Raw genomic sequence first — 16,747 nt, 5'->3', positions numbered from 1 at the left:
AAATGCAGAGGTAGTTCAGTGTTAAAGCATCCCTGGCTCCAATCCCTACGACCAAAAAAAGAAAAAAGAGTGAGGGCTGTGGATATAGCCTAGTGGTAGAATGTTTGTCTAGCATGTATGAAGTCCAGGCTTTAATTCTCAGAACCATTAAAAAAATAAGATAAGTAAATAAACAAAGGATTTTTTTCCCCTTTACACCCTATAGCAAGAAGTCTCTTGGGTTTTTATTTTTATTTTTTATTCTTTGCCTTTAAGGCCAGCCATCTGGAAATAATTCAAGCCCTGGCTCTGCCACCTGTGAGCTGTGTGACCTGGGGCAGGTCACTCATCTTTCAGAAACTCAGTTGCCTCACCCTCCAAATGGAACTCATATTACAAATTCAAGATCAACCTCAAGAACTGATCCAGTGAAGGGCCAGGATGAGTCCCTGACATCCCTCCTGGTGTGTGTGACCTGTGGATGATAGTTGTCCTCTAGTGAGTCAGTGACTGGGAAAGGGCTTTGCAGACTGCGAAGTGCTCTTGAAACAAGAGAGAGCATGGGAGATGATGGGCGAGCAAGAGCTTTCTGTGGGAGTGGCCCCTGAGTTCCCTGGCCCCCAGAGAGGACTGGGACTTGGGGTGGGGAAACGGCTTAGCTCGTGGTGGAGCAGCTGAGGTGCAGCTGGGCCTGTGGCCTGGGAGGCAACCTCAAGGGTTGTTCCCCCCCCAGCCTCAGGTCTGTAGCTGGCTTCTGCCTCCTCCAGCGGGCCATGGCTGGGCCATGGCTGCTGCTTCTCCTGGCCCTTGAGTGTCTAGCGCTGCCCACAGGTAAGCACCCCCTTCCACTGTGCATCCCTCCCCCCACCCCCCAGGGTATGAATGGAATGCAAGGAGACAGGACAATAGCTAGTTAGCAGCCCGAACCCAGGGTCACACCAGAAGGCATCATCCCTTTCCCACTGGACTCCATCTCCCAGCCACCTGGCTCAGGGGCCCCAAGTCCTGCCCTGGAGGAGTTGGGAGAGAAGGCAGTCCCTCTTGGAGGGATGGAGAAATAAGAGCAAACTGGATGGTGTCCATGGACGTCGGGGGTTAGTGGAGCCAGATTGGTGTTCTTTGGTAGGAAGTGATGGTAATGGGACGGGGGCAACACTGTGAGGCTCTGTGCCTTCCTTTCTGCCCTCATAGTGCTCCATTCCTATAGGGCTCAGGGTGTCTCAGGTTCCCTTCCAGCTCTCCCCTTGCCAGTGGTCTCAGGAGAGGTTCCAAGGCTTGAGTGACTTGCCAGGGTGTTTATCCTCAGCCCTCCAAAGATCAAGGCTGGAGCAAAGGGCTCTGGTTTAGGGAAGAATTCTAGCTTCATCTGGAATCCTGGGCATATTTACATAAGGGAAAAGGTCCTTGCCCTTTGAGTGGGAGAGTCTACTTCATCTAAAGCTAGATCCAGGGTTTTACCGGTGTTCCCTCCCATAGGGAAAAAACAACACCATGTGAAGCAGAGAGCACCCATGGCAGGAGGCCTGAGCTGTGGGAAGGAAGCAGCTAGGGGAGGAGGAACAACCCTGGGAGGCTTCACAGAGGAGGTGGAAGCTGCACTCAATTTAGGAAAGTCTTTATTTGTACAGCTGGGAAGGTTCAGAAAGTTGAGGGTCCTGGGGCTTACTCCTAGCCTTCTCTATTCCCTTTGTTTGCAATGCCCTAGTAATATTAATATAAATAATAATAATACCAAAATGTAATTTGGTAAAATAATAATACTAAAATGTATAAATAATAATAATAATTCCTAGGATCTTTGGTCTTCACAATATTCTGCTGGGGTGGTATTATTAACCCTGCTTACCACTGAGCTACATCTTCAGCATCCCCGCCTTTTAAAATATTTTTTAGTTGTAGATGGATACAATATCTTTATTTATTTATTTTTATGTGGTGCTGAGGATCAAACCCATTGCCTCCCACACGCAAGGCAAGCGCTCTACCACTGAGCTACAGCCCCAGCCCTCCCCAGCCCTTTTTATTTTTGTTTTTATTTTGAGACAAGATCTCACTAAATTGCTGAGGGACTCTCAAAAGTTATTGAGGCTGGCTGGGAACAGGGGTATATGCCTATAATCCCAGAGGCTAGGGAGGCTGAGGCAGGAGGATCACAAGTTCAAAGCCATCCTCAGAAAAAGCAAGATAGTAAGCCATTCAGTGAGACCCTGTCTCTAAACAAAGCCAAAAAAAAAAAAAAAAAAAAAAAAAAGGCTGGGATGTGGCTCAGTGGTCCAGTGCTACTGAGTTCAATCCTTGCCCCCCCACCCCCCCAAAAAAAAAAAAAAAAACTTGCTGAGGCTGGCCTCAAACTTACAATCCTCCTACCTTGGCCTCCAGAATCACTGGGATTACAGGCATGCACCACTGCACCAGGCTATCATCTGAAGCATTTCTTTTCTTTTTTCTTTAAACACTGGGGATTAAACCCAGAGGGGCTTTGCCACTGAACCACATCCCCGGCCTCCCTGCCCCCCACCCCTTTTGTTTTGTTTTGGTACCAGGGAATGAACCCAGGGGCACTTAACCACTGAGTCACTGAGTCCCCAGCCCTTTTTTGTGTTTTATTTTGAGACAAACTCTCAGTGAGTTGTTTAGGGCCTCATAGGTTGCTGAGGGTGGCTATAAACTCACAATCCTCTTACCTCAGTTTCTCAAGCCACTGGGATTACTGGCATGGCTCCTTTTTACTGTTTTTTGAAACCGGTTGTGTAGAACCTCACTAAATTGATGGTTCTTGCCTTGAATTTTTGATCCTCCTGGGATTATAGAGACACTTGTCTCTAAGGCATTCTTTAATCTGGATACACTTAACTCATGGTGTAAATTTGTTTATAGATGTTACATTTGAACTTTTATTTATATGAACGAATCTACTGAAAAAATAACATTTTGTTATATCTTAAATGATTCATCTTTACTGAAAAGAATAAGATTGTGGAAAATCAGGACTATTTTGGAAAATATAGGATAGATGTTTGCAGTACCCACATGACTTATTTTTTTAAATTTGAAACAACAGACCTAGGGCTGGGATTGTGGCTCAGTGGTAGAATGCTTGCCTAGCATGTGTGAGGCACTGGGTTGGATTCTTAGCACCACATGTAAATAAATGAATAAAATAAAGGTTCATCAACATACAAAAAAAAAAGAAAGAAAGAAAGAAAGAAATAACAGACCTAGACTTTAAATGAGTAAATTGTACAATGAGTAGCTTAAATATAAACAAAGCTGTTTAAAAATGGGATGAGGAGAGCAAGGTTTGGTGGTACAGGCCTATAATCGTAACAACTCCAGTACCTCCCCCACAAAACAAAAGGAAAGAAAAGAAAAGAAAGATGGAGATTTCAGGTGTTCAGGAAATAACTGGGAATAATACAAATAACAAACAAACAAAAACAAACCACCCATGCACATTCCACCCAGATTAGCAAATTGTTAACATTTTGCCTATTTGAATCAGATCTTTGATCTTATTCCAGGGCCTGTTTCCTTCCCTTCCTTCCCGGAGGTAACCACTCTCCCAAGGCTGGCACAACATGGTATTATGATAAGTGTTTGTTTATGTATCTGCTGTCTTTCCCATGGGACTGAGTTCCTTAAGCCAGGGACAATGTCTTATGCAATATTATATCCTCAGTACTGGGAATAGAAAAGGGATCAGATATGATATATGGGTAGGCAGAAAGGTAAATTGATGGGCAGCCATATAGATGGAAGATAGAATAGATGAAGGAGGGATGAACGGTGGAATAAAGGAGGGATAAATAGTTGGGTGAATGAAAGACTGCATTGATGGGGGGAGGAAGGTTAGATAGGCAAATGCAAACAGGGAGGGATACATGCAAAGAGGGTGGCTAAGTAGAAGGATAGGTGGGTGGGTGGTGATGGTGGGAGAATAAATGGAAAGATAGAAACCTAGAACCCTACCCTACAATGAGATGTGCCTCCATTAGGTGTGTGCTCTCTTTCAGGTGTGTCTGGCACACCCTTTCCTTCTCTGGCCCCACCTATCACACTGCTGGTGGATGGAAAGCAGCAGACACTGGTCATCTGCCTGGTCCTTGATGTCACACCCCCAGGCCTTGAAAGTCCTATATGGTTCTCAGGAGGCAATGGCAGCACACTGGATGCCTTCACCTATGGTCCTTCTGCAGCAGCAGATGGCACCTGGACTAGTTTGGCCCAGCTGTCCCTGCCCTCTGAGGAGTTGGCAGCCTGGGAACCTTTGGTCTGCCACACTGGACCTGGACCTGGGGGCCAGAGCCAGAGCACACAGCCCCTACAGCTGTCAGGTGGGGATGGAGTCTGGGTTCCTCTGGATGCTCCTTGTCCCCTTCCACTCATCCTGGAGCTGGGTGGGAGGGAGGATCAACTCTAAGTCATGGAGTCATAAAGGGTTTCCAAGTAGAAACCATCCAGGCCTGGGCTCAGGACAGACTAACCTCAGAGCTGTGAGTCCTGGGGTTTGCAATTGTGATATTTCAAATCCAGACTCTGCTGCATCATTGCCAAGAGATAATAATAGATAATAACTCCTTCTACCTCCTAGAGTTATTTGTGTGTGTATGTGTGTGTGTGTGTGTGTGTGTGTGTGTGTGTGTAAGCATACCTGCAAATAATAGTTAAATGATAAATCTCTATCACTTTTTTTTTCAGCAACCCAGGGGTGCTCTACCACTGAGCTACATCCCTAGCCCTTTTTATTTTTTTATTTTGAGACAGGGTCTTGCTATGGTGCCCAGGCTAGCCTGGAACTTGTGACCCTCCTGCCTCATCCTCCCAAGTCACTGGGATTCTGAGCACGTGCCACCATGCCCTTCTCTGAATTACTTATTATTTACTCTCTGCCAGACACTGTTCTAAACACTTCCCATTTAAGAAATAGATAATATTATTGTCCCCATTTATGCACACAGACACAGGGTGGTTAAGTCACATGGCTGTGGTAGGGTCTTATTATTACTGACCAGATTACTGACCCCATCTTTCTGGATGATCTCATTTTGGGCATCTCCTAAATAGGAATGTTGAATAAATGCCCTGCCTTCTAAAGCAAGTGGCTGTGAAGATGCTCAGGGACCTTGGCTCCCCACCCCACAGAACAGGAATGGTAGGCTGAGGGGATCTGAGACCCTCAGAGGACTTGCAGCAGTTTCTGCTATGGGTGCATTTGTTTATGTGCCCTGAAAGCCACCACCTCCATGCCAGGACAGAGGCATAGCACGGGGGCCTGTGTGTGCAGCCCCTGAGCAGTGCTCCAGGGTGCATGATCCATCCCAGAAGAACTCACTCCCCTCTCCTTGGTTGGCAGGAGAGGCTTCCAGAGCCAGGACCTGCTTCCAGGATACCCTCAGGGGTGAGTACTTGGGCACAGGGTGGTACAGGCTGGGAATAAATGATGGAGACCAGGACCTTGGGCCTGCGTGGAGCATTCTGTTCTGACCTGATAGGTTCCTGGGTGTATGTGGGGTAGCTTGTGTCTCATAAAGTGGTGGCCTTGCTGGGTTGGGGTATTGGCTAGCCTGGACCTCAGTCTACCCCATCTGACCAGATACTGATAAGTTAGGGGTGAATTCTCTGGCCCCAGCCTAATTCCTGGACATCGGTTGAGAAGCACAATTGAGAGCCAATAGAAGGGTCCTTGGTGGCTCCTTGGGCAGCCCAAGAGTGGACTCAGCACCCCGGAGAGTGGACTCAGGGAGAGCCTGTGTAAATGGGAAACTAGCTGGAGTGGTTGACTGAGAGTCTTAAACTCTATTTCTTGACCAAATTAAAAAATTTGGTGGGATGTGGGGGTGGTAGTACCGGGGATTGAACTGAGGGGCACTCGACCATTGAACCATCTCCCCAGCCATATTTTGTATTTTATGTAGAGTCAAGGTCTCACTAAGTTGCCTAGCACCTTGATTTTGCTAAAGCTGGCTTTGAACTCGAGATCCTACTGCCTCAGCCTCCTTAGCTGCTGGGATTACAGGCGTGGGCCACTGTGCCTGGTCAAATAAAAAACTTTGAACTAGTTAGTCTCTACACCAAATTGTTAATTCCTGCCAGCTCACCCCCAACTTTTGGGGGAAGAAAATAAAATGAGGGACAGGAAGGTATTTATTATTACCAGTAAGAAATGAGGACTTTCCCTTGAAGAGGGGACAAAGCAGAAAGCAGAGCTGGCCTGGTGGCATTCGCCTATAATCCCAGCAGCTCAGGTGGCTGAGGCTGGAGGAGCGAAAGTTCAAAGCCAGTCTCAGCAAAAGCAAGGTGCTAAGCAGCTCAGCAAGACCTTGTCTCTAAATAAAATACAAAATAGGGCTGGGGATGTGTCTCGATGGTCAAATGCCCCTGAGTTCTACCCCACATACACCAGGGGACTTCTCCAGGTTCCTCACTCCCTCCTCTCCACGCAGGGGCTGAGACACTTGGCCAGGCCCTCTGGCTGGGTGCTCTTCGGCTGCTGCTGTTCAAGCTGCTGTTGTTTGATGTGCTCCTGACCTGCAGCTGCCTCTTAATGCAGCCCCCAGCTACCACCACCTGCACTTTCAGAGGGACTTCAGGTTGTAAGCACACCCAGCCTGCCCAGCCCATGCTGAACTGCCATATGGGTCAGGAGCACAGGAACTCTGGCCTCCAGGAGGGGACTTTCTCACGGAGCTGAGCTGGACCTGACACTCACCCTGAGCCCTCAGTGTTCCTTCCTCAAGTCTTGGAGCTTCTTTTTTTTTTTTTTCCTTTTTTATGTGACCCGCCTTCTCCTGTAGACTGGAGCTTTCCTCTTCGCCCTGGGACAGAGGGCTTTCCCAGGATAAAGGCTGTGACTCTCATCAGACAGAGCCCCTGAGGGTGGGGATCTGACCAGTCTCTGGAGCATTTTGGGTACAGATAACTGAGCACAATTAAAGAATTTAAATGATACAGCAGATGAAAAATATTTTAATTCATGTGTGTGGGGGCGGCAGATTAGAGGGAGAAGAAATCTGAAAAGGCTCTCTTGAGGAGGAGGGCTTCCTGAGAGTGAGAGCCTGGGAATTGTAGAGGGGGGTTGGGGGATGGGGGAAGCTGTCTCCTCCCCCAGTCAGGTTCTGGGCAAGGTTCCCTCTCTTCTCTTTACCCTGGCCCAGCCTCTGTAAAAGGGTAGGGCAGGGAGCCCAGGAACCCAGGGAAATGAATGCTGGTCTTAAAAGTCTTGTACAGACTCGACAAATGTGAACAGGGCCAGGATTCCTGGGGAACAGGATCATGTTGATGATAGGAGTATCAGATGGTAACTCCAAATTTACACATTATCAATTAGTTAAGGGGCATTCATTATTCATTTGATAAATATTCATTGAGCATCAACTATAACCAGGTGTTAAATAGATTTAGCATTTTTTTATTGTTGTTTTGTTTGGCTTTGTTTCCTAAAGAGGAATTCTTATAGAACATGAAGTTTCCACAGTGGAGTATGACCTGTGTGTCCCTGATTTCTCCAGCGCTGACAGGAAATCCAGCCTTTTCTGAGGGTTCTTCTCCACGAATCACTCCTAAAATCTAAGCACTCTCAAGAGAATCCAGATGTCCCCTGGGCACCACAGGAGAGTCTATTGGATCAATGACACTCCTGTAATCTTCCTTCCCCCAAGTGGGGGATGGGAAACTATGCCTCAATATCTCCTCACAGATGACGTCAGTGAAACCCCAATTTCCCAGAGCCTCTGTGCACTCTTAGCTGCTGTGCAATGGAGACCCTCACTGTCTGCTCCACTGCTCATCTTGTTGGAGCAGGGGGAGAGGGGTTCCAGAGCTCTGGGGGATAAATGTATCCACCAACCCTACAGGGCCTGCACCTTCCCTGGCACCCAGACTGAAGGAAGCATGGGCTGTATCCAGGGAAGGGTCTATCTGAAGCCACAGACGTTTTCTAGCCATTATATCTTCTCAGCTCTCAGCCCAGATGCTGAGCTTAGGCTTTCTTTCAGCCACTCTTTTTATTTTTTAATTTATATATGACAGTGGAATGCATTACTCTCTCAGCCACTATTTATGGGTTCCAGAAGGAGGGCGTCCCTTAGCTTCAACTCCTCTCTCCATCTTACCCAATTCCCAGTCCTGCCCTACCCAGCTTGTCAATTTCCCACTGTGGCTGGCTTAATATCATCTCCCAAGAGGGCTTCTGGGCCTAGGGAAATCAAAGCCCATGGCTGACCTCTGAACCTCTCCAAGTCTTATCAAGTCTAGAGAGAACCTCAGGAGGATGTCCTGATCCTTGTACTGTGGAATTCCACATGCCACAGCTTGGCCTATTCAAAATGTCTTGTCACATACACAGTTTTTTTTTTTTTTAGTATTTATTCTTAAGTTTTAGGTAGACACAATATCTTTATTTTACATTTATTTGGTGCTGAGGATTGAACCCAGTGCCTCATGCATGCTAGGCAAGCACTCTACCACTGAGCCACAACCCCAGCCCTCATTCTAGAACATTTCTTAATGTTTATTTAATGTCCCCTGTATGTATGTACATATATGTGCCAGATGGGTTCCAAATGTATTGCAAGTGCAAACAACAGTTCATCAATCCCTGTCATCTTCATCAACCTGTAAGAAAGGCTCTCTCACACTCTCATCATGCATAAAAAGACACTGAGCCACGGGTTCCTCTGACCTACCCTGGGTCATAAAGCTCAGCACAGGGTCTGAAACCCACAGAAGCCACAGCCTGACTCCAGCATCCACAGTTGGGCCACTGTCTGCTGTTGGTGGAGGAGGGCTTGTGGCTTTTCTTAGGAACTGCAGACCATAGATCCCAGACCAAGGTATAAATACAGGTGTCCCAGCTGCCCCTCTGTAGTATAGGAGGCCCTGGTTGTCCAGTTATAGAGCTCATGGAAGCACTGGGGAGTGTGCCTTGTGCTTTAGGGAAAGAAGCTCTATTGTTCTTGCACACCTTAGGTTCCTGCTGTAAGCCTTCAAGGAGGCCTCTGTTTGGTGACTGTTCCTGAAGTCCAGTCCCACCCTCTGTACATTCATTTGCTTATTTGCTTCCTCCTCTATTGAGCATCTGCTACATGCCAGGCACAGGGCCCTTGCTGGGTTACAAAGACAACCAGGGTTGACACCATCCCTGCCTCCGCAGAGCAAGTGGACAGATTTGGCTGAGTGGTGGAGTCCTTTATCACAACATTCAAATCCTCAACCTTGTATCTTCGTGAAGCCAGATGCCCAAGGGCAACCTGGTTGGCCTTCTGTCCAACAAGGCCAGCCTCTATGTTGAAGCCCTGGGGTTGCCCTTATCTGCTCTCTGCCTCTATGACAGGATGGCTGGCTCAGGTCTGGGGTTGGCTCCTCTGGGGGGTGCAAAGCTCCTGTATGGGTCTTGCCTCCTCTGGGGCTTTTCAGTCTTCCCCTCATGTGTTTGCTGGGTTTAGCACACTGGGAGCCAGAAAGTTAACAGGATTCCTCAGACATTCCAAGGGAAAATTCAGCATTAACATGTGAAGAGTGGTGCTCAATATGCAATAGACACCCAAGAAATGTCTGTCCAGTTGATTAAAATGAGAAATGACTGAATATTCCCGTTAGCTACTAATTCACAGATGATCTGTTAGGCTACTTTAGGAAATACCTACTTTTTAAAGAAGGTGATGAATACTTAATTACAGTTGGCTTATTGTCAGAACATCTCTGAGAAAGGCTAGTGCCTTGCCCCGTCCCTGCTTGTCAAGGTGGTTAATGCTAGTGCCTTGGGTCTGTGGTAGGCAGGGCTGGAAAAGATGAGCTCAACAAGACAAAGCAACTTAGGAAGCTGAAACTCCATCGCTGTTTCTGCTGTTTTGGGTCTCCTGAATTTCTCAGTGCTCTGCGTGGCCAGCTCTGAGTCTCCAAGATCCAGCACTGTTGGCTTCTTCCAGCAGATCCCTGGGTGTCAAGACCACCCACTGGGAATGGAGGGCTGACCACTTCCTGGGCAGACAGTTGGGAGTGCTGTACCCTGTCATTCCCTGCTCCTGGGGTCTGGGCTGTGCTGCCCTACCCCCCCTCCCCCAGGGTTCATCTCAGCCTGTCCATCCAGAGATTTAAACACTTGAAACCTCAGGGCCTTCTCCATTTCCATGCTATCTGTGGGAGTGGCCTCAGCATTGGTCACACCTGCAGCCCAGCACTGGGTTGTCTTTGCACATAGACTATGCCCCCTGCCTGTATTTAGGGTGGACCTGTGGCTGTGAGGACACAGGAATCCAAGGAGGACTCAGCCACACTTATTAAGTACTTGTGGATTAATTAAAGCAAATCATTAAGTTTGTTCTGCAGAATTTAGGGCTCTTGCTTATGTGTGAAGTTTCCATAGCCCACCATGCAATGCTGAGGTCGAATGGTTACTTTTGCGGGTCTCTTGGCAATCCCTGAGTCCACAACAGTGGGGCATTATGGGGAAGCAGGTTGGGAGCAGAACTGATAGTTCTGCTTTCTCTGCCCTCGTGGTCCCCATGAGGCTCCATTCTTACACTCATGCTCCAGGATGTCACTGCTACCTATCAGGGGAACTTCCGGCTTCTAAAAGTCCTGCCTTCTGAGCAAATGTGTCTGCTTTCTACATTATGTCATCCGTACGCCTGACAAAGGCTGGATTTTGAATCAGTGAGTCCATGGCCACAAATCTTTACTGAGACAGGATGGATGGACTAAGACACCCAGACCCAGAATGCTTCCCCTCAGTGACTTCTTTTGGGGACGTATGCTGGTGTGAAAGGGCCAAGATGGAACCTAGGACCCTTAATGACCTTAATTGGATGGTAAGCTATTCTAGAGGAATTTAGATATGAAAGTCATATTAGTGTCCTATTCTCTATGGGCAAAGGACATGCACCACTGGCATTCCTAACATCACTTCCTCACTGTTTTGACAGAGTGTCACTATGTGACACAACATACTTTTCTGCCTGCTGTGGAGGTGGTGGCTGTTGGGAGTCTCCCTGAGAACTCCCAGGGCCTTTCAAACATGTCGGTGGGCAAATTCCCAGTGGGCAACTAGAACTCCCTGAGCCTTTCAGATAAGGAGCCCCTAATGCAACATGGTGGTGGGCAAGTTGCCAGTGGGCAGATAACAAGTTGTTTTGAAAATCTTCTAATTGGCCCTCCCAGCTTCTGTACTCGTGGACAGTTCGTGCCCCCCATGAATCTTATGCAGGGTGGACGTGCGTGCACCGTAGGTGATGACCTGACCTTTACTATGATTGGCCCCAGGAGCTTCCTGGTTTAAGATAACTGACTCTCACTTTCTATATAAGCTAGAACCAGCTTGCAGTAAAGTGCTTCATCTTTGCCACTGCTATCTGTGTGTGTGCATTTTAATCCTCAACGATGAACCTTGGCCTTTCATTGGTGCCGAAACCCGGGAGGGGAAATTCCTCATTCTGAGGACCCCCTCTCTCAAGGTTCGCCGCCATCCTCGTTCATCTTTTTGAGCGCTGCTACATTCCACCCAACACCGGCTCTCCAATAGGTAATTCCTTCTGATCAACAACTGGTGAGTCCCCTCCCCCTCTTTGGGAATCTATCTCCAAACGGCTATTTGCAAAGGCTTTGGCTGTGAACGTCCAGTAAGGCCCTTGACGCCTAGTTTGGAGGAGAGAACGCACCCCACCACAACTTTCACAGTTACGGTGGACTCTCTGGATGCCCATTTCATGGTTGATGAGCTATAAGGGATGGAAGAATAGGCACTCCCTGACTCTCTTTAAATTTTCCTTCTCCTCTCCTGGGAAAAGCCCTGACGTTACGTGGCCTGTGATTCCCGGCCTTCAGAAGGTCTTGCTGGTTGGGCTCTTGGGTGACGACTCATTTGCCCTCCCGGCCCCGGCTCTCCCGAGTCTCTTTGGTTGACCTATCCTGTCAGGGACGCCTGCAGGAAACTCAACCAAAATCCGTTCCAGTCCAGGCCATTCACCTCTTTTCTTTCTATCAAGAGTCATCATGGGAGCCTCTTCTTCCCTCCTCACTAATTCCCCTCTCAAATGCCTCCTGGCTAATCTTAACCAGTTGTCCCTCACTCCTGACATTAAACCCAAACTCCTCTTCAAATTCAGTACATAAAATTGGCCATATTACCAATTAGACAACCAAAACCGATGGCCCCCAGAGGGGTCTCTGGATCCTCAAATTCTTCGTGACCTTTTTAACTTCTGCAAGTGCTCAAAAGGGTGGAAAGAGATCCTCCTATGTGGAGGCCTTTTCCCTCCTTCGCTCCTACTCTGAACTATGCTTCTCCAATAGATCTTCACCCTCAGCCTTCTGCCCCAGACTCTCTGCTGTCACACCTACCTCAACAACCTGATTTCTCCCTTCCAATTACTAGATCAAAAACCCAAACCTCCGCCGGTTCTCAGACCATTGCCCCCTTGCTGAGGTAGTAGGTACAGAGGTACCCCTCCACTCACTCACTCCTCTCTTCTCCTGTCAGTGCCCACATCAGGTCCCACCAGGTCCTCTTACCAGTTAACCCAAAGCTCAAACCAGCTGAGGAGAGCCCTCAGACCCCCTCCAAGATCTGGTGAAAATGGCCTTTAAAGTTGCTTTGTCATCACTGAAAACAGGTTACTAAAAATTTAAAGTCCCTTACAGGCTTTTTGGGATACTCACTCCCATCTTCCCCTCTACTCTACCTGTTCTACTGCTCAAGTTTTTGTTGCTAGGAAAATCCCAAACCCCTTTTCCATTATTCTTTTACATCTCTCTTTCCTCATTCTCAGATCCACCAGAGCTGCTCTCAGCCCCGCCTTCCCGTCTTCCCCCTCCCTACCAGGCCCCCAGAGAAATCTTAACGGACCTTCTCCAGAAGTCTTCACCATGGCTGATTTTAGGACTTTCAGCAAAAGAATCCCTATAAAAAAATTCAGTGTAGATAAACTTCCTCTTTTCGTGTTGCGCTGTTCTACTTGGCCACTGGCTGGAAAAATCAGCACTCCAAAAGCTAGACACGCCCTTACTAGTTTTTCACAAAATATGTGAACAAGGCCTCTGGCCTTGAGCTGGGGCTTCACAGAGATGGCTACATTTCTAAGATAAGAGAAGTTACCAACTGGGCTCCATGGTAACAGCTGGCAGGGGAGGAAAGGAAAAGAAAAAAAAGCTCTTCCCCTCCCAGGTGTCCTTGAAAAGTTAACTTGCCCAGAACAGAGGAAAAAAAACCAAACAAACTGCTTTTTGTGAACTTCTGCAGACTGTGAATTTCTGAGCCCCTCCCCTTACATGCTGGATGCAAAATTCTGAAACTACCTAAACTTGGGGTTCAGGGTATTAATTGATTACAACAGAAGCAGTGCCCTCTGAATCTGGTTGCAACCAAATAGGACTGTTTCCCTATCTTCGGTGCTATCTTAGGTGCCTTGCTTTGTCTGTCCCTACAACAGTATAATTCCATATACTTAAACATTGTTTATGTTTTCATGAAATGATCAACAGATGTGATTAATTGTGTACTGCAAAAACAAAAGTACTTTGCTACTTTTCTACAAAAGATTAAAAGCTTTCAGCCTTTATTTAATTCATATTTTAGATGTGATATTATATTGTATCACCTATTATTCATGTGACATCAAGCATCAATTTATATAAACTTTATAAAATGATATTTAAAAACAAATGTCAACTTCAATACTAGAACACTTTACCTAAGATTTATGAAGAGCACCACCTTACCTGAGATAAGGCCTCTATGTCCCATCTCACTACGTGTAAGAATGACTCCAAAGTAGGCCAGACTTCAGGTAAAGCCCAGTACTCTTAATTTAAAGTGAAACTGACTTTGCTGGATGTTTATGATCAAGATTTAAAGTTAAATTAAAATGGCCAATGGGGCTGGGGATGTGGCTCAAGTGGTAGCGCGCTCGCCTGGCATGCGTGCGGCCCGGGTTCGATCCTCAGCACCACATACAAACAAAGATGTTGTGTCCGCCGAGAACTAAAAAATAAATATTAAAAATTCTCTCTCTCTCTCTCCCTCTCTCTTTAAAAAAAAAAAAAAATTTAAAAAAATGGCCAAAAAAACCAATATTTGGCTCTGGCCCTCTGAGTCAATCTGAATCCAGGGAGCAGGGAACTTCTCTAAAGAGCTTTGCAACTCTGGGCCACATAACCTCCTGATCAGGGAGATTAATGAGACCACTGGAGAATGAAAAGCCAATCCGTGCATTTGCTGTCAATAGGAGGGTCATTGGAGAAGGGAGACATCTCTGATGCTTCCAAGGGAAGCCACATGGTCAAGCAAGACCTGGACCCATCTTAGCGCAAATGGCACTAGCAGAACTGAGAAGCTGCTGTAAAGTTCCCCCAGGAACGGCCCCTATGGGAACTCGGCTGACTCTTAACAATAGATAGAAACAAAGTCAATTTTGACCAGCTTGATCTTAAACACCTCCCAAAAACAGTTAAGTCAAAACACAGTCATTCCTAGGAGTAATGAAAGACAAAAACAGCTAAAAAAAGAGGAAACAGCAACTAAGCCAACAGGCTCCATGGGGAATGTTCAGTTAAATATGGCCTTGGCTCCTCCCCCTCACAGGACCCCTATTAGTCCTCTTTAGGTTTCTCCTAATAGGACCACTAATAGGACCACGTCTGTTAAATTGCCTACAGAAGTTCCTGCAAGATCAGATACATAGATTCACCAACCAGTCAGTCAATCAACTCCTTCTTTAAGACTACCAGCCCTGGTGCCCGAGATGGAGACCTATGACTCATGACCAGAGACTCCTCTGGCTCCAGAGACTCTGTGCCCATCTAAAACCCTCTCTAACCCCTTTTTCCAGTTTTCACAACCCCTCTTTCACTTCCTAGGAATGAGAACTACTCTCCAGTGGGACCACTCTGCTTGTTCTGTCTGCTCTACAGTATCCCCACAAGGAAGCATCAAACCTAAACTCCCCACACCTCAGATGAGGAGCCGCTAGCCAGGCGAAGACTGGTAGATCAACTTCACTCATGTGCCTAGGCACAAAAAAGCTTCACTACCTACTTACTTGGGTTGATACTTTTCAGGTTGGATAGAAGCCTTCCCTACATCCAGGGAAACTGCTGACACTGTTGCCTCCATCCTCATTGAGCAGATCATTCCCAGGTTTGAACTTCCCACCTCCATCCAGTCTGGCCTTCACTTCTCAGGTTGTTCAGCTAGTCTCCAAAGGCCTCAACATCACTTGGAGGCTCCACATCCCCCACCAACCCCAATACTTGGGTAAGGTTGAGAGGCCTAACTGCATTCTCCAGGATCATCTCACTAAACTTGCTATTGAATTTAGGCTCTTCTGGCCCAATCTCCTTCTGTTGGCCCTCACCTGAATTCAGGCAGCCCCAAAGGCCCCCTCAGGCCTTAGCCCCTTTGAGCAACTCTATGGGTGCCCTTTCTTAACCACCCAAAGCTTTCAATTACTCCTCCTCCCCTTGTGTCCTACCTGCCCTATCTCACACTTCCACACAAACTCCTAAGGGAACACGCAGACCGGTGCCTTCCTGCACCATTCATTGCCTCAATTCCAACACAACCAACCAACAAGCAGAACTTATAGCTGCCACAAGAGCATGTGAACTAACAAAAGGGAAAAAGCTTTCTCTATACACTGATTCCAAATATGTCTTTCATATACTGGTTTCTCATGCGGCTATCTGGAAGGAGAGGGGACTCCTAACTACTAAAGGAACTGCTATTATAAATGCCAGCCTTATTTCTAATCTGCTACGAGCTTCCATGCTGCCTTTACAGCTGGGAATAGTCCACTGTAAAGCCCATCAGACCGACTCTTCTCCTGCCACAGTGGGCAACTCTAAAGCTGACCAGGCAGCCCGGTCAGCCGCCTACAGGCCCCATCCTCTTCCTCATTACTCCACCTTTCCTCTGAGGAACGACCTCCTGACCCTCACCCTTCCTCTGGGGAATGACCTCTTGACCCTCACCAGCTCATTAGATTCCTCCATTCACTGTTCTATTCTAGCCTCCAGAGCTTATCGACTTTCCTTCAATCTTTTTTCCCTCTTTCCTTTGACGATCAGACCTTTCTGCAACAGGTTACATCCACATGCCAGATTTGCCAGAGGACCAATACCAACACCCCCTTAAAATCCAGACCCTATCCTTCTCATCAAGCCTGTGGTCACGCCCCGGGAGCTGACTGGCAAATTGATTTCACAAACATGCCCAGGGTAAAATACATCAAATACCTCTTAGTACTGGTGGACACATTTTTAGGGTGGATAGAGGCATTTCCCACATTCAATAAGCAGGCATCCATGTTGTGGATCAGTTGATATCTGACATAATCCCTCGTTTTGGGATGCTCACTTCCATCCAATCGGATAATGGTCCAGAATTTACCTCACAGATAACTCAGGGGCTAGCTAGCGCACTATCACTCCCTTGGCATTTCCATTGCCCTTACCGTCCCCAAGCTTCCGGGAAAGTTGAAAAAAACTAATCGGTCTCTCAAAGAAACCCTCACCAATTTCACCACTGAATTAAGCTTAGACTGGACTAAGGTCCTCCCCTTGGCCCTGTTGCATCTCAGGGCTTTACCAAAAAAACCATTCAACCTTTCCCCATTTGAGATTATGTTTGGCCGTACATTCTTACCCGCCCCCCCCCCCCCCCCCCCGAATACAGACTGAACAATTACCTACACCTGATTCCTATGCTCTACCTCTCCTTTTCATCTATGCTCTAAACTTTGGAAATACCAGGACTGGCTTTTACCTGACCCAACTA

At 47.2% G+C, this 16,747-nt stretch overlaps 1 protein-coding gene across 1 annotated transcript; it reads left to right on the top strand.

The window, feature by feature from the left end:
- Window positions 1-752: 752 nt before the first annotated feature.
- On the top strand, window positions 753-6,670 carry Ptcra (pre T cell antigen receptor alpha). The gene is made up of 4 exons (XM_076859508.1): window positions 753-810; window positions 3,993-4,313; window positions 5,333-5,377; window positions 6,423-6,670. Exons 1-4 carry the CDS (start codon window positions 753-755, stop codon window positions 6,668-6,670), a joined length of 672 nt encoding a protein of 223 aa, XP_076715623.1.
- The last annotated feature ends 10,077 nt before the right edge of the window (window positions 6,671-16,747 follow it).

This window comes from Callospermophilus lateralis, chromosome 6 (genome assembly GCF_048772815.1).
Source record: "Callospermophilus lateralis isolate mCalLat2 chromosome 6, mCalLat2.hap1, whole genome shotgun sequence".
Taxonomy (NCBI): Eukaryota; Metazoa; Chordata; class Mammalia; order Rodentia; family Sciuridae; genus Callospermophilus; species Callospermophilus lateralis.
The sequence above is the reverse complement of the archived record's forward strand: the minus strand, read 5'-3'. Positions and strand labels throughout refer to the sequence as shown.